This window comes from Mauremys mutica, chromosome 1, assembly GCF_020497125.1.
Source record: "Mauremys mutica isolate MM-2020 ecotype Southern chromosome 1, ASM2049712v1, whole genome shotgun sequence".
Taxonomy (NCBI): domain Eukaryota; kingdom Metazoa; phylum Chordata; order Testudines; family Geoemydidae; genus Mauremys; species Mauremys mutica.
The window spans coordinates 158,228,240-158,250,420 of record NC_059072.1 but is presented as its reverse complement, the minus strand read 5'-3'; the positions used below and the strand labels follow the sequence as shown (position 1 = coordinate 158,250,420).

General features: G+C 46.6%; 1 protein-coding gene across 2 annotated transcripts in view; it reads left to right on the top strand.

Moving 5' to 3' along the window:
* Positions 1–22,181, top strand: part of VANGL1 (VANGL planar cell polarity protein 1) — a 55,107-nt gene that overhangs the window by 9,109 nt on the left and 23,817 nt on the right. For both annotated transcript variants that reach the window (XM_045001205.1, XM_045001204.1), the window contains exons 3-4: positions 1,000–1,126; positions 5,997–6,604. In XM_045001205.1, coding sequence (XP_044857140.1) covers positions 1,000–1,126; positions 5,997–6,604 — 735 coding nt within the window. The remainder of the gene's footprint in view (positions 1–999; positions 1,127–5,996; positions 6,605–22,181) is intronic.

Genomic DNA, 22,181 nt, shown 5'->3' with positions numbered 1-22,181 from the left:
TTATAAACTTTGCCTATTTTTAGCTGTTTTTCTAAACACCTGAATTACCCACAAAAGGTATTAACATGGCAGCTGAGGGGGAGAGAAACTTTGCCCCTAGCCGAGGAAGACAAACAGGAGTGGGAAAAAAGGAGGAGGAACAGCAAGCATCTGTTTAAAAAAGCTGGTCAGTCCTCCCGTCTGGGGACTCGCTATGTATTAATTCTTTTTATATTATGGCAGCCCCTAGCAGGCTCCATCTGAGATCAGGGCCCCACTGTGCTAGGTGCCGTATGGACCCAGACATTCCCTGTCCTGAAGATCTTAGTCTAAATATTGCTGTCAGTGCTCCCTTGAGTATTACCTCAGCCCCCTTGAGGCAGCTTGATTGCTGACCCCCGTCTCCCCCCAGCCCCCATCTCCCACTGAAATCCTTTGGGGAGAGGGAGTCCTCCCTGAGTTTACACTGAGGATACATGTGGGAGAGTGTCCCTTTCTCCAGGCCTCTTCTGATGTTGCTGGGGTAGGAGGTGTTTGGGACCAGGGATTGAGAAGGGAAGAAGTAGGTACAAAGTTTCTGATTTAAGTCTTCTAGGCCAGGGACTGTCCTATACAGCTCTGAGCTCTCTGTGAGCACTGAAATAATGTGCCGTGCCCTGTGGGACTGGCATGTGAGATGGCACCAGGAATCAGGCTGTCCTTTAAAGTTTGGAAAGAGGGTCACGTTGTACGGGCAGGTGCAGGCTCCTCGGTGGAGTGAGTCCTCTACAATCCTATTGCCAGAAACCATCTGCAGAAGTGGGATCTCTGTTGGCTCCCAACCTTCTTGGAGTTATAGCAGATGGAGTTTGTTGTGGAAGGTTGTATTGCAAAGGTAACTGTCAAGAGGCTAGGGCACTTCTCGATTTACAGGCGGTTAATGAAAGTGGGTAGATCTCACTGGGAGGGCTGAGTCTGTGATGTCTTCTGGTGAATGGGTCCTGTAATCTTCTTCTCCTCTTGCCTTTATTTACGGGAAAGGAGTCGGGACAGGCACAAATCGCCACGAAGTAAAGATGGCAGTAGGTCAGAGAAATCGGTCACCATCCAGACGCCTCCCGCGGAACCGCTGCTGGGGAATGATGCCTCTCGGACAGAAGAGGGTCAGGTAAGGAACGGGAAGCAAATGGAGACGTGGATGGGCGAAGCGCGGGCTGTGGGACAGCATTCTGCTTTGGTGACTGTCTTTGCCTGCCTGCATGCTGATGGAAATGTGTTAGTTGGACTCTTAGTAGCAGGCAGGAATGGCTCTTGGGTCCCTTTGGATCATAGTTAATGCTGTTTGGGGGTTTTTTCAGGCCTTAAACTGCTTTGCAAAACTCTCTACCTATAGGGACTGTGTCACTTCACCTACCACCAAAATGTAGCCACTTCTGTGGTGGGATGTGGTAGCAATTTAACAGAGCACAACACATGATTAAAGATAAAATATGAAGAACTGAAATGGTCACAGGCTTTTAGGGAGGCAGAATGCAATGATCCAATTATACCCCCACTCTTATATTAAAAGGCATGGGACCTTTGAGCTTACAAGTGGTCAAGACTTTTGTTTTGTCTCTTCTGAAAGCATCGCTTTCAGTAGAACAATACCCTGTCTGGCCACACTGAGGACTTTAGTTCGCTATTGATTTCGAAGAGCGCCTACTACTGAATCACCAACGCTTTGTCTCCTGCCAAACATACCAAGCCAGCCTGTTTTTACCATCTGATCAAGGATAGTTACCCAACCCATTAAAAAAAAATCTAGACCTTTAAAAAACAAACAAACACCTCTTTCCAAAGGTAACAAAACAGGCGACCAAGATGCTGAGTGGAGGGAGGAAAGCAAGAGACAATCTACAACAAATATAAGGAATGACAGCAAAAAATTGAGTCCATGCAGTGGGTATATGGACACTAGGTCAGGCAAAGAATGGAAAGCTACTGTTTCTATATTACATCGGGATCAGAACAGAGGCTCTTCTATACCGGAGCTCCACGGGTTGAAGCAGTCATACTGTGTGAATAGTAGCCTTAAAGAGCAGTGACACTTCAGGACAAACTTGGAATAGTTTCCAAATAGTGTTTCAGTGCATCCTACGTTTCACTCTTCTGCTGCTGCACTTTTTAGGTTAGTGCTGATTTCGTACACAAAACCAAGAACTCTCTCAGGGAATCGGGGCCTGTCTACACATAAAAGGCTGCATTGGTGCAGCTGCACCGCTGTAGCGCTTTAATGAAGATGCTCTTACACCAAGCTCTCCCGCTGATGTAGCACAGTCTCCATTGGAGGGTTGGGGGTGGGTGTTAGGGTGGTATAACTACTTTGCTCAGGGAGTGTGGATTTTTCACACCCCATGAGCGCCGTAGTTACACCAATGTAAGCCTCCAATGTAGTCCAGACCTGCTGCCTGCCTGCTGCCTTTTCCCCACCAGCAATGTACGCGTTAATAGTTGTTAGAGCACCCAGATGCCACCGCAGAGGGTGCCAAATGGAGGTACATAAATAAACCTTCTTTGGTTTTTGGACAATAGCTTTCACAAACTGCCAGTTAAACAGTTGTGAATGGGTGAGTTTATTGTGTCAGGTGGGGCAAAATATGCTGATGAGTTCTTAAGAAACAGGTTTTTATCTTCATGCAAATCTCTCTAGTAATGTAAACTAAAAAGCGAAGAAAAATACAAAAACAATACGAGAAGGATTGTCTCTTAGCAACTCAGAGACATTATGCTCCGGCAGCTTTTCAGCACAAATTTTTAGCTCAGTAGCTCCGCTTGACTGCATGATCTCTTGATAATGCCATTTTAAATGGGGAGAACTGTTAGAACGGTGAGGCTGGGAACCAGGACTTGTGTGTTCTGTTTTAGGCTTTGGCTGTGATCTTGGCAAGTCAGTTCCCCTCTTTGTCACTGTTTCTCCATCTGTAAAATGGGGGTAATTCTATTGGTCCACCTCATCAAGTGGGAGAGGGGCTAAGAGTCTAATAAGAACATAAGAAAGGCCGTACCGGGTCAGACCAAAGGTCCATCTAGCCCAGTATCTGTCTACCGACAGTGGCCAATGCCAGGTGCCCCTGAGGGAGTGAACCTAACAGGCAATGATCAAGTGATCTCTCTCCTGCCATCCATCTCCATCCTCTGACGAACAGAGGCTAGGGACACCATTCTTACCCATCCTGGATAATAGCCATTTATGGACTTAGCCACCATGAATTTATCCAGTCCCCTTTTAAACATTGTTATAGTCCTAGCCTTCACAACCTCCTCAGGTAAGGAGTTCCACAAGTTGACTGTGCGCTGCGTGAAGAAGAACTTCCTTTTATTTGTTTTAAACCTGCTGCCTATTAATTTCATTTGGTGACCCCTAGTTCTTGTATTATGGGAATAAGTAAATAACTTTTCCTTATCCACTTTCTCAACATCACTCATGATTTTATATACCTCTATCATGTCCCCCCTTAGTCTTCTCTTTTCCAAACTGAAGAGTCCTAGCCTCTTTAATCTTTCCTCATATGGGACCCTCTCTAAACCCCTAATCATTTTAGTTGCTCTTTTCTGAACCTTTTCTAGTGCTAGAATATCTTTTTTGAGGTGAGGAGACCACATCTGTACACAGTATTCGAGATGTGGGCATACCATGGATTTATATAATGGCAATAATATATTCTCAGTCTTATTCTCTATACCCTTTTTAATGTGTCAAAAATGCTTAGATCATCATCTGGAAGGTGCTAGCAAAAGGCAGAGTACTCTAGTACTGCACTCCATTTGAGAACTTGTTAGGCCTTTCCAGGGCCTGTTTTTGTAAAAAGTGTTAACGTTGCTGAGACCATTTCAAGTTGCTGGCTGTGGTTGGTCTCTCACCTTTTAAAACCTCAGTGCTTTCGGCCTGAGATATTAATGTCTCAAATTGCACCAGAAGTGAAATTCTTGTAGCTATTCTAAATAATTATGCTGCCTCAGTCTGCTCCTGTCACAAGGATACTTTTAGACTTAATCTTTTTTTATAACTTTTTTGAGAAGTGATTGTAATGATTTTATTAGATACCGGGCTGATGGCCCTGATTAGATGGAGGCCCTGAAACCACAGAACAAGAACAACACAACATCACTACCTCTAAGCCTGTTTCTGTTAAAACACTTCTGTCAGCATATTTCCGTGCAGAAGCCAAACAGGTTTTCTCCTGTCAGTCACTGACACACTTGCACTGGGATATCTTTTTCTCTTCCAAAAACATGTTGGGGTGCTAATGACTGACTTGGTGACTACAAAGACTTAAGGTGCCACTATGTGGAATGAAGGAATCTACCTACTGTCTAGTATCAGAGGGGTAGCCATGTTAGTCTGGATCTGTAAAAAGCAACAGACTGTCCCGTGGCACCTTATAAACTAACAGATGTATTGGAGCATAAGCTTTCATGGGTGAAAGCATGCGTCTGAGAAAGTGGGTATTCACCCACGAAAGCTTATGCTCCAATACGGCTGTTAATCTATAAGGTGCCACTGGACTCTTTGTTGCTTCCTACTGTTTAGAAGCTTTAATGCAGTTTGGCATGCATTGGTGTAAATTGTCAAGTCTTCAGAAGTCTGAATCACTCCCTGAACAGCAGCTCCAAGTCAGATCCATACATGTCAGATAAACTCTTTATCCTGGCCTTGTGTGGGTGTGTCCAAGCAGATGCATCATGGAGTAGGAAGAACAGTGTGTAGGATCTCTGTGGCAGAAGTTCTCTGAAGTCGGAATTCTTTTATTGCTGACTTTCAAACTTCAGTCTACAATAAAGTTTTCTGACTCTTTGGCAATTGTCCCTACTTTTCAGATATGCTGGCTTCAGGTTGAACAGCTTTTGGACACATCCAGTACTTTAATATAGGAGCTAACAGGTGTTGTAGAGACCCACAAATTCACATGGCCCAGCACCTATAAATATCTATCTCAAACTGCTGGAGAGTTGGTGGTTAGCTTGACAAACATTGGCTAAAATAGTTCAGCAGGGTGTGTATGTAATGTTTCCTCCACTAGTGAGGGAGACTGAGAAAATATGCAGTGGAACCCTTTGAAAGTGAAACCACTTATGTCACAACTTTACTATGGATGAGGTTTCACTATAACCATAATTGCACTCGACTCATTGCTGACCATTGAAACAGAATTTCTCTTGCAGGTGGATTCTGCAGTGCACATATAAATACTTGCGGACTGGAAGAGCACTAGTTCCTGCATTTACAGAATGTTCTGTATCTGCAGGAGGTGGGCTCCTTTATTTTTAACTTCTGGGTATCTTTATCAGGGCTGGCTCTCCAGATCTCTAAGTAGCAAGAGCAAATGCTCCCAATCGCTCTCCCTTCATGAATCTCCTTCTTCTACTCACACTCTCAGCGTAACATGTAATCTTTCTTGTCCCTACAGACTGGGCAGAATATTTGATTTTCTTTCAGGGAACTGAAAGGAAAGACTAGTAATCAGCATGTAAAGTTGTTGTGAAGGCCAAGACTATAACAGGGTTCAAAAAAGAACTAGATACCGGTACATTCATGGAAGTCAGGTTCAGCTATTAGCCAGGATGGACAGGGATAGAAAACCATGTTCTGAGTGTCCATAGCCTCTGTTAGCCAGAAACTGGGAATGGGCAACAGGGGGATGGATCATTTGATGATATTCTGTTCTGCTCATTCCCTCGGGAGCACCCGGCCACTGTTGGAAGACAGGATACTGGGCTAGATGGACCATTGGTCTGACCAGTATGGCCATTCTTATGTTGAGTCATCTCCTGGGACTGTAGATGCAGGAAAAAATTCTGAACTTGGTTAGACCATTTACCCCTGCTTCCCACCCTCCCACATTATTGAATACATTTTTGGGATTTTCTACCTGCTGTTCAGCTGTGTTGTGGCAGTTTCCAGTCTTCTGTGGCGACCATGTGGCTCTTTAGCTGCTAAACGCAGAATGTCAGGAATTGATATAAACTGGTGTTTCCTTATTCTCTTTCCCTTTCAGGATGACAACTGGGGTGAGACCACAACAGCTATCACAGGCACCTCGGAGCACAGCATCTCCCAGGAGGACATTGCCAGGATCAGTAAGGATCTGGAGGACAGTGTTGGCTTGGATTGCAAACGCTACCTTGGCTTAACAGTGGCTGCTGTCCTTGGACTCCTCGTCTTCCTTACCCCCATTGCCTTCATTCTCTTACCCCAGATCCTGTGGCGGGATGAACTGGAGCCATGTGGCACCGTCTGCGAGGGACTGTTCATCTCTGTGGCTTTTAAACTCCTGATTCTTCTGATTGGGACCTGGGCTCTGTTCTTCCGTCAGCCGAAGGCGGATATACCAAGAGTGTTCATGTTCCGGGCCCTCCTGTTGGTCCTTATATTCCTGTTTGTTTTTTCCTACTGGCTCTTCTATGGCGTCCGCATCTTGGACTCCAAGGACACCAATTACCAGGGGATAGTGCAGTATGCAGTGTCTCTCGTAGATGCTCTCCTCTTCATTCACTATCTAGCCGTTGTGCTGCTGGAGCTGAGGCAACTGCAGCCCATGTTCACGGTCAAGGTGGTGCGGTCGACAGACGGAGAGTCGCGATATTATAGCTTGGGGCACCTGAGGTAGGTTGACATTTCTTGGGGGCAGGGGAATGTCTGGAAATCTGTATAAAGATTCAAGGGCAGTAGCAGAGAATGAAATCCACTGAGCATGGATTTGTTAACGTGATAGCCATTGGGTTGCTCCGTCCTTCCCCATCTGAGGCTCTCCAAGTCTTTCATAAAGAAAAGATTAACAAATTAAACCTATTGGCTCCCCAGTGGGGTAGGAACAGTATGTTTCAATTTCATGAATAGTGAAACAGGTACAGAGGCTGTGATTTGCCCACAGTAAGAGCCAGTAGAGCTGGGGATTGAGTGCAGATCTCCTAAGTCCCAGGCCTGTATTTTAACCTCTAGTCCAGGGGTGGGCAAACTTTTTGGCCCGAGGGCCACATTGGGGTTGCGCAACTGTATGGAGGGCCGGGTAGGGAAGGCTGTGCCTCCCCAAACAGCCTGGCCCCCACCCCCTATCTGACCCCCTCCCACTTCCTGCCCCCTGACTGCCCCCTTCACAACCCGCAACCCATCTAACCCCCACCTGCTTCTTGTCCCCTGACTGCCCTGACCCCTATCCACACCCCCGCCACCTGACAGCCCCCCTGGGACTCCCACCCCCATCCAACCGCCCTCTGCTCGTCCCTGACCACCCTCTCCTGGTACCTCCCCATCCCTAACTGCCCCCCCGGGATCCCACCCCCTTATCCACCCCTCCCCGCTCCCTGTCCCCTGACTGTCCTCCCGATCCCTATCCACATCCCCACCTGACAGGCCCCCTGAGACTCCCACTCCCAACCCTCCCTGTTCCCCATCCCCTGACCGCCCCCCCAGAACCTCCACCCCATCCAACCGCCCCCTCCTCCCTGACTGCCCCCCAGGACTTCCTGCTCCCTTACCCAACACCCCCACTCCCCGCCCCCTTACCAGCAGCAGGAGCTCGCAGCCACAACACCCAGCCAGAGCCAGTTGCGCTCCCCACGCTGCCCAGCGGGAATGGCGGGCCAGAGCGCGGCCCACGCGGTGGCGTGGCTGCGGAGGAGGAGGGACAGCGGGGAAGGGGCTGGGGACTAGGCTTCCCAGCCGGGACCACAGGGGTCTGGCAGGACCGTCCTGCGGGCCGTAGTTTGCCCACGTCTGCTCTAGTCCTTGCCTTCCTCTCTTCACTTCCTATGAAGAGCCAGCATTGGGACTGCCTGAAGAATCCCTATGTGCTCCTGCATTGGGTAGCCAGAGGGAAAGGGGTCCTTTATGCTAAGTGATCAGCAGCTATGAGATTGGAATTTTTTTCAAATTGATGATTTGGTTTCTCAAGCCTGAGATCAAGATGGGGGCAATGTTCAAAGCTTGTCCTGTTGTGCATCTGGACCCTGACGCTTCTTGATGTGAAGGGGTTCTGCCTGCATGCCCTAGGTAAGCTTTTGCTGTGGCAGCTCCCAGGACACGGCACTAGCTCCTCTTGAAAGAGCTGCCCCAGCTTCTCCTTCCCCTCTTAGGATAATTGAAGACTCCGCACTCTGGAGTATTTGTTTCAGCTGTTGTCGGTCCCATATGTAAGCTTTGGTGGCCTTTTCAGTTGCTCTATATTGTTACTACTTTAGTTTGGTTTCTAAATTATTTGCTGCTTCAGTTGGTGGTGGGTGGTACGCTCTACTTCGTAGGTGTCTAGGTGGGGTCAGGGTGCCTAAAAGTTATTAGACCCTCTTAGCACTCCGGCACCTCCTACATGTCATTTGATACCTTTAGTTGTATGACTCATGCCTGACAACCCACCCCTTGTGCTGAGGTTCCTGCCTCTCTCAGGTGTGGGAAAGGCCAAGTCACGTTGGCTAGAACTTTTTCCGGGGGAGAAGGCTTATTTCTGGTTCCCTCACCCCATGAAACTGATGGCTTCTCAGGCTGGGGGGAGAGAATGACCTCAAGCATGAAAGGGAAGATGCTGTGAACTAGTGTCTGGATTAAACATCTGTCAAATTTATCCTGTCCAGATCCCTGTGGCGCGCACAGATCTAGTGCAGATGGAGAGATTAGTGTCTGCTGGTTTAAGTGGATATATGAACACAGTCTCATGCAGCCTGTTAGCATGGCAACGGAATTGCTTTGAAGTAGGGCTTAGTGGTTAGAGCAAGAGCCAGGGAGTTGGGATTCTTGGTCCTTGTTCCTGGCTGTGCTGGTGACTCGTGACTCTGAGGAAGTTAGCTCAACTCTTTGCCCTTGTAAAATGGGAGAAGATACCTATCTTCATAGAGCGTGGCAGAGTAGCAGGGCTTAATTTACGGTTTGTAAATCACTTAAATCTGTAGGACCACACTGTTTCCAGTATAATTAATCTATTGCCTATATGAGAGTTTAGATCACATAATGTTAAGATTCTTCAGTGATAGGTTCTAGTCTTGGTCCTTTGCCTGATAAACACCTTTCAGCCCAGAGAGATTGAAGGGTAGCCACCAAAGTAAGAATTCATCTATACACTAATGCTTCACACATTGGGGAGTGAGGATGCCGTTGTTACAAGAAGAAGAGTTCTGCATTTTTAAAACTTACTTTGGGTATCTGTTTTTTCCTAAAGGAAAAAAAAAATTGAATTCTTGCTTTTGAGTGTTTCAGTACAAAACGCTGGGAAATCCTAGGTTTGTATTCATAGATAGTAGGGCCTCTGTTGCAAACATGCTTGAAACTAAGCTCGTAGATGGGAATAGTCCATTGACTTCATGCTTAAGGTTAAGTACCTGCATAAATCTCAGCAGGAGGAGGCCGAAAGTTGTAACAGGTCTTCTGTTAGAGCCTGATATATCTGGCTTTTTTGGAAAACCCCTACCTGCACCTAACTGTTTGGTCAGTGACATTTAACTGGCATGGTAACTGAAATAAATGGACTGACTTCTCATCCTAAGGCCAAGCAGTTTGCTCCTGTCTTCACTTTGTCCGTCTCTCTCTCTCCATCTCTGCAGTTTTGAGCCCCGCTTCTCTGCCTCCACCCCCTTCCCTTGAGTGTCTAGCATGCTTTTTTGGGGTGGGCTGGGGTTGGGGAGAGCTTTCAACATATCTCCTCCTAATGTTGTTTCTCGGAGCACCTCCAAACTGAGCTGGTCGGTTTAAAAAAAAAAATTTCTGTGGAAAAATTTCAACTTTGTCAAAAATGAAAGCATCGGGGGTTTTGGTTTTTTCCAATGGAACAACCAAAATTCTGAGGCAAGCAGACACTTCCTTCAGAAAGTCTTGTCACAAACCTAATTTTCTATCAGCAGAGGTTCGGAGGAAAACTTTCCACCAGTGCTGGCTCCAAATGAGTGAAGGAATGGGGAGGAGCTGAACTTGCCAGTAAGGACTTCTTCTCAGCCCTGCTGAGCTCTGGCAGGCTCAGGTCACTTCTCTTCCAAGAGTGGTTCCTATTAGCAGGCTGGCTAAAGTGCTGAGAGAGGGACCACACCAGTTCCAAAGATTTCAAGTTTAGCTGCCCAGTTTAAGGACCTCCTGGCCTGTGATTTTTGTTTGGGAGCAGGGGGTGGGGTGTTGCAGTGCAGGTGGAAGGTGGAGTTGTACCCAGGATTGTGCAGCCAAGCCGAAGCCTTGCTTTTTTTGGTAAGTTTATAATGTTTGCTGCACTGCTGGTAACGGTGCAGAGGAACACAACATGAGGGCTGTTTGCAACCCTGTTCAGCAAATGCACATGGATACAGAGAGTGAGAAAGAAAGAGGAGAAATGAACAAAACTCAGAGAAAGAAAGGAAAACCAAGGAACATGCAAGTGAGGCTGGGTCGGGAAGCAGATAGTAGGAGTGAAAGCAGGAAAAAGGGGTGTGAACAGAAAGGGGAAGGGAGAGAGAAGGAAAAAGAAAGCATTCTCTGTCAGCAGGCCTGATATTCTGGGGACTTAATTTTTTTATGTCCCTGTTTGTATCACAAAACCCGGGCATCTGTTGCTCTTTCAGGCCAGTTCCTCCTAAAATTTTCTGGATGCCTCATAGGTTGTTAGCAAAGCCCCATTTAAAAAACCCCTCCCATTCTTAATCAGGCCGCTAAATTTATTCTCTTCCTGTCAAATGAATATGCATTCTTCGCCCCCCACCCCGACTCACCCTAGAGCAGTGCTTGTCTAGACAGCTCAGGAAAATGAATGGTTTCAGAAGCACGTGGTAATTATTGGTCTGTAAACATTGATAGAATTAGTGTCAGGCGCCTGCATTATCTTGGAATGATTTGGGTTAAACAGGGCCATTAGTGGGTCATAGAGTCTATTTCCACCCTGTTACATGGTGGGGCACGAGTCTTCCCAGAACAAGGAGCAGTGGAGGAGGGACAGGAGGCACCGTTCACAGTTGCCCGTTTATAATTATATGGGTCTGTACAATGCCAGGTCTGTGGTGGAGAGCACAGGTCTGCCCTAGCCTTTCACCTCTTGGAACATGGGCTTACCTCTTAAAACAAGCTGCCTGTGAGATTAGTTTGCGAGTCTCAATCTAGCTTCTACGGGATAGTCGGCCACAACATTTGCAGTGCAATCCACAGAAGTGGACATACTTGGCTGTCTTTAATCCAGAAAGGCTGAGTACTTGGAAAGGACTATAGCAGGGGTGGCCAAACTTACTGACCCTCTGAGCCACATATGACAATCTTCAGAAGTTCGAGAGCCGGGGCTGAAGCCCCAACACCCCCTTCCCTGCTCAGCAGAAGCCCCTACCTAGGGTGACCAGATGTCCTGATTTTATAGGGACAGTCCTGATTTTTGAGTCTTTTTCTTATATAGGCTCCTATTACCCCCCCACTCCCGTCCCAATTTTTCACATTTGCTGTCTGGTCACCCTACCCCTATCCCACAACCCTGCTACAAGGCAGAGATCCCAAGCTCCCCTCCCCCGGGTGTAGGGGAGGTGGATAATGCGGGGTAGAGGGACATGGAGGGCTCCGTGAGCCACACTTTAACTGTAAAACAGCCGCATGCGGCTTGCGATCCACAGTTTCGCTACCCCTGGACTATAGTGTCAACTAGATCCTTGCCCATCCCTTTGCAAAGGTAGGATATAACCCTTGCTGAAAGCTATCTGGGATATTTAACCTGACCTTAATTGTAGTCAAGAGGCCAAGAAAGAAACTGGTTGTAGCTACACCCCCATCTGCTACTACTCTGCTCATCCCTTCTAGACCCATCTCCATCTAGAAGTCATTAATGCCTCCTGGTTAGAGGTGCTGTTGCATGCGCAGTGATCAACAACAGAGTAGATGAAGTCACCACATCTAGGCCTATATGAAAGACCTCAGGGAGAGCTCGCCATCCATTACAGCAGAAGATGATATAACTGTCCATAGTGGCATACGTGGCGAATGTCCACCCACACCTGTGAACTGTAATGCAAAGCAGGAGTAATCTGTGCTGGCAGAGTTATGTAGGGCAAATTTATGCCACCTCTTTTCTGATTGTATCCAGTACAATCAGCTTCTTTCATTAATACTCAAACTTAAACAAACAGCAGACCTGGCACTTGTGAAATTGCTCTCTGGGTTTTCAGCACTTAATGATCTCATTTGATAAGCTGCCTCTTGTATCCAGGTTCCTCCAGTTGGTGCAGCGGCATAGTTGGAGTGTGTGGGGAGGGGAATGGACTGAAAAGGAACAAAGGGTTGGGGGAAGTAGGTTCCTCAAACCAAAGTCTGCATGTTTAAGCCTTTCCTTAAGTGTGGCTCACTAACTCCAGACATTGCTTAAAGAGTGACATGCCCTTAGTCAGTGAGAACACTTGTCCATCATCTGAACGGAAGAGAAAACTCTGCTTTCTGTCCAGAGTCATGTTGAAGCATTTTTTCTTGGAGGCTACTGACACTCTGTCTCAGCCCCCCCAAACGCAAGCCCTTCATGGAGTACCTACCTCTTACCCCCGTTCTCCATCACAGGATTTACTGGACCAGATCAGAGCAATGGCCCATTCAGTTGTCTCTTGCTTCAGGCAGGGCATGATCCTGAAAATGATGAAGAAACTCCCTAATGTATCTGGCCAATTTGTTCCTCAGTGAGATTCATAGATTATAAGGCCAGAGAGGATTGGTGTGATCTAGTCTGACCTTCTGCATAATACAGACCACATAGGACTTCCCTGAATTAATTCCTGTTTGAACTAGAGCATATCTGTTAGAAAAACATACAGTCTTGACCTTAAAAATTTCCAGGGATGGAGAATCCAACCCCTTGATAAAGAGGTTAGGAAAGTGTGGTCTTCCAAACCTCCTGCAGTGATCAGCCTTTGCTCTGAAGCATGAGATCTGATTACTCTGAGCTTGGCCTATAACTACCAATTTTATTAGTAATTTGAAATGTATTCAGCTATGGTATCAGAGACTCTGACCTCCTGTAGCAATAAGGTCCACAGGCTGAGTATATGCTCAGTTGAGTAGCACAGCCAACTCCGCAGTCAAACCCAGTAGCCTAAGTGGAATTGGACACCGTCTTGCTCATTCCCTGCTAAATTGCACCATGTTCATGTTGGTAGAATTGGAGGGTGTTCTCAAATTGAAGCTAGCCCTACCCACTTCTGTATGATACAACTCTTCTCTACTGTTTTCATTCCCCACAGCTTCCCCGCTTCGTCACGCTAGCCAGCCCAGAACTTCCTGGGAAGCTGAGTGTCATTCTGCTAAAGTGGCTAATTGCCACTGAGGGTGTAAAGCTCTCTCGGAACCTATGCAGTCAGCCCCAATGTAGCCTTGCTGGGGAAAGGTGCCAGCCTGATGCCCTGGAGACCGAAGTCCTCCCGACTACAGAACTGGCCCAGCACAGACAATGACAGTGCAAGCTTCCCCACACCTGTGTTTGCCACTAGACTGCAACAGTGACTTGCTTGGGCCCTCTCCGGGGGTGAGAGGCTAGCTTCTCTGCCTCCAGACCCATTCAGCTCTTAACCGCGCTGGGCATGTCAGCAGTAGTCTCTGATATAGGCAGTTGATCACTGGGCAGTCCACCAAATAACAAGCTGAGTTCTGGTGGTTGTCTAGTGCTGGGTTTCCCAGACACTTGACCTACCAAGTCCTCCTCTACCCCCACTTCCTTGTACACACAAGGAGCAACAGCTGCCTGCTGCATCATCCAGCTGGGGGGGTGGGGGTAGCGGGGGGGGGGGCACAGTGATAGAGGTGCCAGTGTTCTCTGAAAATCCTTGTTGCCTTCCCAGCAGCTGGTATTGTGGGCTCCTTTGCACCTGAAAACGAATGCTGGTAGGAACATTTTATTTCTTCATTCCCTTTTACGAGGGTTCGTCTGTCTGGCAGCTTGCTCTGACACAGTCTGTATTGTGCACCGGCAATGGGAGCATCAGGATTTCTTATGGCAATTGGAGCAGTGCCACGGTCTACTGGAGCATTTCTTGGTGACTGAATCTAACAGCAAAGTCTGGTACTACCAGCCTCCTCCTGTTACAAAGGAGCATTCTCAGAGACCTGATGGAGGGTGATCTGGCCGTGTGCTACAGTTTTCCCTAGATGCCACACTTAGAAAGTCAACCTCCAAAGTCTATTTGGTTGACTGGTTGGTTTTGAGTGTGTGTTTTGAAGAGAGTGGGTATAACCAGTGTATTCCCTTATTGCACAGATTTGCCCAGCAGGCTTTTAAATATTGATTTAAATCTAGAACTGGACTCCTGCCTCCAAAAACTGATTAGGCAGTGGGTCAGAATAAAAGAATGGGAGCTGAGATGGCCTGGGTCCTATTCCTGCCTCTGCTCCATCCATTGTGTGACCCTATTCCTGTCATTTTACCCCATGCCTCAGTTTTCCCCATCTATCTCACAGGTTCGGAGGCAAGGCTAGTGTAATGAAAGTTAGTGCAGTGGGATCCTCTCCTGAGATGTGCTGTGGTAGTAGAAAGCTATTCTTGACACTCTGTTGAAATAGGGTATGTTAGTGAGATAACGATGCAGCCCTGGGGCCTTGCAAGCTACTGGGCTGCAGCCTCCGCCTTCCAAGGGAGCCTGAGCTTGGTTTTTTTTCCAATCGCTTTGCGTCCCAAAAACATGAGTGTGGAGTGTTGTATGATGCACACCAGCCAGTGCAACAGTTGCTCTCAGCTACTACAGGAGCTCCAACCAGCAGAGGCTGGGGAGTGACCTTTATTCCCTGGAGTGATGGTTTCACATTTTTGGAATACTTGTAACTTAATATTTTAACAGCCCCGAATGTGTACTTGCAGGTGAAGGGCCTAGAGTCAATTATTAATCTCTGGCTTTCTCTTCCTCTTACTGTGTGATCTCCTGAAGGGCAGCCTGAAGGGCCATGGCTTAGTCTGCAGGGATTTTTCTCCTTGTTTTAGTTCTGCAAACGGACAGCACACAGCAGTAGATGTACAAGCTCTTCAGCATACCCTGTATTTGTGGATTTGTCATCTCATGTCCTCTTCCGTTGTTGACCTGCCACCCAAAAGGCCAGCTGGCCTCCTCTGAAGTGCCTACTGTGAACTTTGTGGCCACTACAAAAAAGGCCCAGGCATCTAAAAACACTGAAAAAAGAAAACCCCAAAACTTTTAACACAACTCCCTGTGACAAATCATGGGGTACTAGGATTACATCAAAGTAATACAAGTCCAGACCTGGTGTACAAGAAATATGTAATTCATCCCCTATATATACATAATATAAAAAATATCAAGTAAGATGGCAGCTAATCCTAGACCCTCCCCTTAGGGAACAGGGGAGAACTCCTAGGGGATTCAATCTCTACTGCTGACCTTAAATCAGCTCTGCAGACTTGTCTTCACTGCAAAGTTAATTTGACTTGAATGTTGTCCCTAACTTGAGTCCCCTCCAGTCTTGATTGATTTAAATCAAGGCAATTTAAATCAGTGATTTAAATCACCAAGTGGAAAGCCTTGATTTAAATTATCAATTTTAATCGCTTTTCCATTTGTACTTCAGTTATTTTTCTAAAGAAACGGGCATTCTCCAAGGCTGATGTAAATCAACATGTTGTCTTCAACACCGTTTTTATAGAGGCTAATGGATTCAGCATATTTATTTTTATTTAAATGTCTTGAGAGATGAGAAGTTTAGGCCGTAACACATTCTGTATTAAACTCACATTTCATTTTAAACAGATTTATTTTTAAAATGAAAACTTATAATAATTTAAATAGAAAACCCGAATTAAATTTAAAAAAAATGTTTTCCCCACCATGGTCCCCTCCACACATACAACCCTTAATTCAAGTGTACTAGTGCTTTTAACTCAAGTTGGCTGTCCTCTTTAGGGGCAGGGTATAAACTAAAACTCCTACGAGCACAACGTGTTAGCTACTGACACAGCTACTGTAGTGCTGGATGCAGGCGAGTATCACTCAAGAGCCACTTGTCCTCCAGTGCCCTTCCCACAATTCCCCTGTGTGCTCAAGTTCTCCCACAATTCCCTGGGGAAGAATTTATAGAGCAGTTCATCTTATTGCAGCACTAAGAACCATGGGATGTGTTCCCAGAAGTCCCAGTGACACACAAGGGTGAATGCAGCACCACTGTGGACACTGAGGCTGTATCTACACTACAGATGCTACAGCGGCATAGGTAGCATGCTGTAGCTACACTGCTTTAATCCCACAGCATAGATGCTTCCTACAGCAATGAAAGAGCTTTTTCCATTGCTACGGGAACTCAACCTCCCCCAGTGATGTAGCTTGGTCAATGAAAACATTCTTCTGTCAGCTGCGAACACAACATGGGTTAGATTGGCTTGACTATGTCTCTTAGCAGTGTGGATTGTTCACACCCTTGAGCGCTCTAGCTATATCGACCTAAATTTTAAGTTTGGACCGGACCTGAGTCTCGCTTTGCAGTGGGCTGCTCTCACTTGAGCTGGGCTAACTTAAGAGGAGTAACTCAAGTTAACTCTGCAATCAAGACGTGGCCTGCATGGGAGATTGAGCTCTGGCTTAGAAGTGGAGTGTGTGAGAGGGGGTCCCTTTCACACAGGGCCCTATATGGCATAGTCTCAAAACAGCCCCTAAGGGCTAGTCTTTTGTGCACAGACCTGCACAGATATAACAAAAGGTGTGAATTTAACCGGTTTAGTTACTTCCATGCAAGTTTGTGTGGACTTCCAGTTTGGAAGAAAGTGGCTAATGTTGGTTTAGTGGAAGTCTAGCTACTGACTTTAGCTGTGGAAGTCTAGCTAGTGACTTTAGCGGGTTCCCATCTGAAATGAATGTCCTCACCCTGACTGACACTGAAATAACTCATCTGTTTTGGGAAACAGAGTAGTTACATCTCTGCAAGTCTGTGTGCAGACCAAGCCTAAAATGTAGTTCATCTTATTGCCCTTGTACGTCTGTATTCAACCCCATCGTTCAGCTGTGAGTAGCTTCGTGGCAAAATTTGGGGGATTGAGAGAGAATCATGAGAAATATCCCCAAAAGAGATTAAAGCTGTTCTAATTCAGAGTAATGGCAAACTGCCTTTGAATGCTGAATCTGTTAATCCTGAGCCCTGCCAGGAATCAAGTAATGGGTGATCCTTTCCCTGGGATAGCACTCAGTCAGGTTGCTGGCCAGGACCTGGAATGAGACCTGAGTGCTTTTGCCTTGTTGCAACAAATGAGACCCTTTAAACAAAAATAATCTCTTACTACACTGATGTATGAATTTAAAACTGTTCTAATGGTTACTTAGAACATTTCCTCTTGCTTATTTACTTCATTAAAACTGGGCAAATACATTAAATATAATTTCCTTCCTTAACTTTCAAAGCTAATAATATATGTGCATGGGGGCGAATTTCCTAGTAGTGCTCACAGAGGCTCTTCAACCATCTCACCTAGCACAAGAAAGAGAATTGAGTTAGCCTTATGCCCTTTTTAAAACATGGACTCTCATTACTCAGAGCTCTGATTCAATTTTGCATATGTACAAGAAATAGAAGGTTTTTCCATATTTGAAAAGAAGGGCAATTGGAGGAAGCTAGAGTTTTTATATTAGGGTTTCTGCATTGGTTTTTATTGTGACTGTGTTTTTTCAGGTCTGAATCCACTGCAGGTATAAATCGGGACAAATCCACCGCTGTAAATGGAGCTATTTGCTTGGGCTAGTGGTGAATTTGCTGTAGAAGGATGAGTCTGTATACCACCCCTACCACCACCCCACCTCAGGAGCCATAGATGTAGGGCCAGTGACCGAAAGCAGCAAGGTTAGAGTGCTTCTGTATCCTGGCTGTTTCCTGGGTGCTACGAGGCACCCAAGCCCCTACCCCCTTCTGTTCCTGTGCTCAGCTACACACTGGCACTTAAGTCCTGGGATCCTAGGCAGAGCGCTCCCTATAGACAACTGCCACTGTTAGGAAGCAAGAAAGGGAAGAGGGGGGGCGGGGGGGGGGAGATGCTGTTTGCTCAGTCAAGCACCAACTATAGGCTGTGTGCTCTTTTGGTGTCTACCTTTTGTTTTCCAACTCTTTACCCAAAGTGTTTTGGTGGGAGTTTAATCCAAAACTAGAAATTCTCTTTTACACTAAAATGCTTTTTGGAAGTTAAATGTTTCTGTGCCTCTTAAAAACAAACAAAACCACACACACTAAATTCTTGTTGGTGTTCTTTGAGGTGGGTCTCACGTTAGTAAGAAGCCTGAGAGAAACAGGTTGCGTCTGCCGCTTCGGTGGATTACTGATGAATATTGAAATGAACACGTTGATTTTCTGGGTCTCTCTGCAGTTGCCTTTTTAAGTGCTAGTGGACAGTGTGGAGGGACACTGCGCATTGGACACTGCAGTCTATTTGTCTGCAGAACAAGAACAGCACTCGATAGCACATGCCTCCTGCAGTATGGTGCCAGTTGTGTGCCTCATCCCCTGTCCTAAAGAACCCACCTCCCTGTCCTAAAGAACCCACCTCCAGAGTGAAAGCAACATGGTCAGTCTTTGGCACCCCTGTCAGCAGTGGGGACCATTTGTGATTTGGACATCAGGAACAGAGACCATCAAGTCGCTTTTCTCATAAGCTCCCAGATATTGTGTGATAACTTCTGTTCGCTACAGACTTAATCTGGATTGGAGTCGCTGACCTAGAAATGAGACTCAAACTTGCATCCAAGCTCTAGAACCAGGGCCGGCTCCAGGGTTTTTGCTGCCCCAAGTGGCGGGGTGGGGGTGGGGGAAAGAGCCGCGGTCATGATCGGCAGCAGCTCCACCACGCCGCTTTCTTCTTCGGCGGCAGGTCCTTCCCTCCGAGAGGGACCGAGGGACCCACCGCCGAAGAGCCTGACGTGCCACCTCTTGGCCACCCCAAGCACCTGCTTGCTGAGCTGGTGTCTGGAGCTGACCCTGTCCGGAGCCCTCCAGATCTCTTCCTCCAGCACTTCTTGGCACCTGCTGTTCCACTCTCTCCCGTTGCTGAGATCTTTCTCATAAGACCAACTTCGGTAGCAAACATTGATAGTCCCCAGTAGTAGTTAGCCTGCATATTGTTCACTTGGATTGATTTAATTCAAGCCTTCAAAGAGCTACGGGCGGATGGGTTCACATTACTGTAAGGAAGCTGGAATGACCAGCTGGCTTGTGCTGCTGTTTACTGCACCTATGTGTACTAAGCTGGCTGATGCTGTGCAGGTTCAGAGCCGTTGCTGTGCTTGCTGAGCCGTTAATTTTGAGATGTTGTGGATCTGCTTCCTGAAACCATCCCTTCGTGTAAATTGCCAGCTCTGTGCTTCGGCCAGCTTTTCCCCCTAGCCTGGTCGATCAATTGATAATGGAGGCCTTTCACTGCTTAGGCCTGTTTCAGTGCTAGCAGTTGGTAGGTTGTTTTTTTTTTTTTAAATAAGAACAAGTTAGTCTTCTCTCTCTCACTCCCACAGGGATACTCAGCCACTTCACAAAACCATGGTGTGGAGACAGTCGGCATGGCGTACTGGCAGCGTGCTTGGCAGAATCCTAAATCTGAGCTAGCTTCTGAGATCCAGTCCCCGCCTCCTCCTACCAGCTACCATTAGCTTCAATGAGAACTGGCTCAAGCCTGTAATGAGGGTTTTGGGCATCTGGCCAGACCTTGGTTTGTTTCTCATTGGGTGCTCTGCTCTGTGAGCGTTAGCGGCTTATATGTATATATTTTTAAATCTGTTTTAGGGCTTCTAGGTGTTACTGTAATACAAATAAATACTAACTGGACACAGAGCCATTAGCTTCTAAGGTTGTCAGTATGGCAGCTGGGAGCATGTCTTCCAGCCTGGGTAGACAGATATGCACTAGCTCTGCTCAAGCTAGCTTGCCAAAAGTAGCCGTCTGGACCTCGTGGCACAGGCGAGCCACAGAGTGGGACAGGCTTGTACCTGTGCCACTATGTCCCTGCTGCTATTTTCAGTATGCTAGCTTGAGCAGAGCTAGCATGTGTCTGTCTCCCCGGGCTGGCTATACTCTGATGATACTCTGTATTGTCGATGCCTCTCAACTTCGTATCATCAGCAAATTTCACTAGCACATTGCTACTCTTTTGTGCCATGGTCATTAATACAAGTATTGAGTAAGATTGGTCCCAAGACCGGACCCTGAGGACTCCACTAGTAATCTCCCTTCAGCATGATACCGTAGTTCAACTTTTAGTGTAACCCGTTGCCTTCTCCCCTTTAGCCAGTTCCTTATCTATCTTACAAGTCTCATACTAATCCCCGTCTTCTCTAATTAAACAGTTTCCCATGTGGTACTGTGTCAAATGCTTTACTTGAAGTCCAAGTATATTAAATCTGCTGCATTTCTCTTATTTTAAAAGAATCAGATATTTTCTCAAAGGAGGAAATCAAATTAGTCTGATATGTTCTACCTTTGGTAAACCTTTGTTGCATTACATTCCCTTTAGCTCCAGGAACTTAATGATTCTTTCCTTCACAATTTGTTTTTAAGTTTTGTGTACTACTGAGGTCAGTCTAACAGGTCTAATTGCCCAGCTGTCTTTGTTTTGTTTTGTTTTGTTTCCCTTTCTTAAATATAGGTACGCCATTGGCTGGTCTCCAGACATATGGTACTACCCCCAAAATAGATAGACTTATTACAATCCTTGTTTCGGACAAGCAATCTCATGTGCCAGTTCTTTCAATATTCTGGGATGGAAATTATCAGGTTCCCATGATTTGAGCACCTTAAGCTCTTTTAAGTTTTTTCCTTCCACCTCAGATGTGGTACCTTCCATTTCTATACACTCACTTCCATCAGCCATTCTGTCTTTCATGCCCATGTTCCATATTATCACCCTTATTGAAAACACAAGCAAAGTATTCATTTAGTTTTTGGGCCATACCTAGTTCATCTTTAAACTCCTTCCCATCCACACTGTATAGCAGCATAATCTCATCCTTCTGTATTCTTTTTATTTATATAACTAAAAAAACCAACCCTCTCACGTATTTTAACTTCCTTGGCCAGAGCTAATTCAGCTGGACTTCTAGCAATCCTCACTTTATTCCTCCATTTTCTAACCTCAATTATGTAGCTTTCTTTGTGGATCAGTCCCTTTTTCCATGCCCTATAGGCTCTCTGCTTACATCTGCTAACCTTTTTGAGGAGGCTATTCATCCAGCTGGGCCTGGCGCTTTTTCCTACAAGTTTTGCCCCTTGCTTGGGATGCAAACGGCAGATGGAATTTCTTCAAATCAGCTGTACAAAAGCTACGTTTCCCCCACCTTTAAGTCATTGAGCTCTTCAGACCAGTTAACTTTAACTTCCCTTACAACACTTGAAATTTAAAACCATAGTTGTTACCTGGTTTTGGTGGTTCTTCCATTTAATGTAAACGAAAGCAGCTCTTGATCACTCGATCCAAGGTTATTTCCTACGACCAGCTCTTCTATGATGTCCTCGCTACTTATCAAAAAGTCCACCTCTTGTTGGTTTGGTGATGGTCTGGTAAAGAAAACTCCTCTATCATATCTAGGACAAACTGTATTAGTAGCATTTATTCTCCAATCTCTATCTGGGAAGTAAGTTTCCCATCATGACACAATTCCCAAATGTATTTTTCTCTCTCATGTTATTGAAGAGATCTCTATCCATTTCTGAGCCTGACTGTTGGAGGTCTGGAGGAGACCCAAACACTTGCCTAATACAGCCACTCTTACAGTCCTTCCCCAAAGTGATTTTGATCCAAACAGGTTGTTTTGGTCATACTGTTGTTTCTTATCTCTTTACAATTTACTGCTTCCTTGGTGCACAGTACTACCCTACCACCGTGGCATATTTAGTAGAGAAAGGAAAAAATCTCTTACCCTTGAATACCTCTAGTCCAGGGGTGGGCAAACTACGGCCCGAGGGATTGGTACCCCCCCGTGGTGCCGCGGGGCTAAGGCAGGCTGCCTGCCTGCTCTGACCTCGCACCACTCCTGGAAGCAGCGAGCACCATGTCCATGCAGGCACTGCCCTCCACAGCTCCCGTTGGCCGGGAATGGGGAACCGCGGCCAATGGGAGCTTTGGGGGTGGTGCCTGCAGACGAGGGCAGTGCGCAGGGCCCTCTGCCCCCACCCCCAGGGGCCGCAGGGACATGGTGCTGGCCTCTTCCGGGAGTGGCGTGAGGCCAAGGCAGGCAGGGAGCCTGCCTTAGCCCCGCTGCTCACCGCTGCCATGCCGGAGCCACTCAAGGTAAGTGGCGCTGGCCCGGAGCCCGCACCCAAA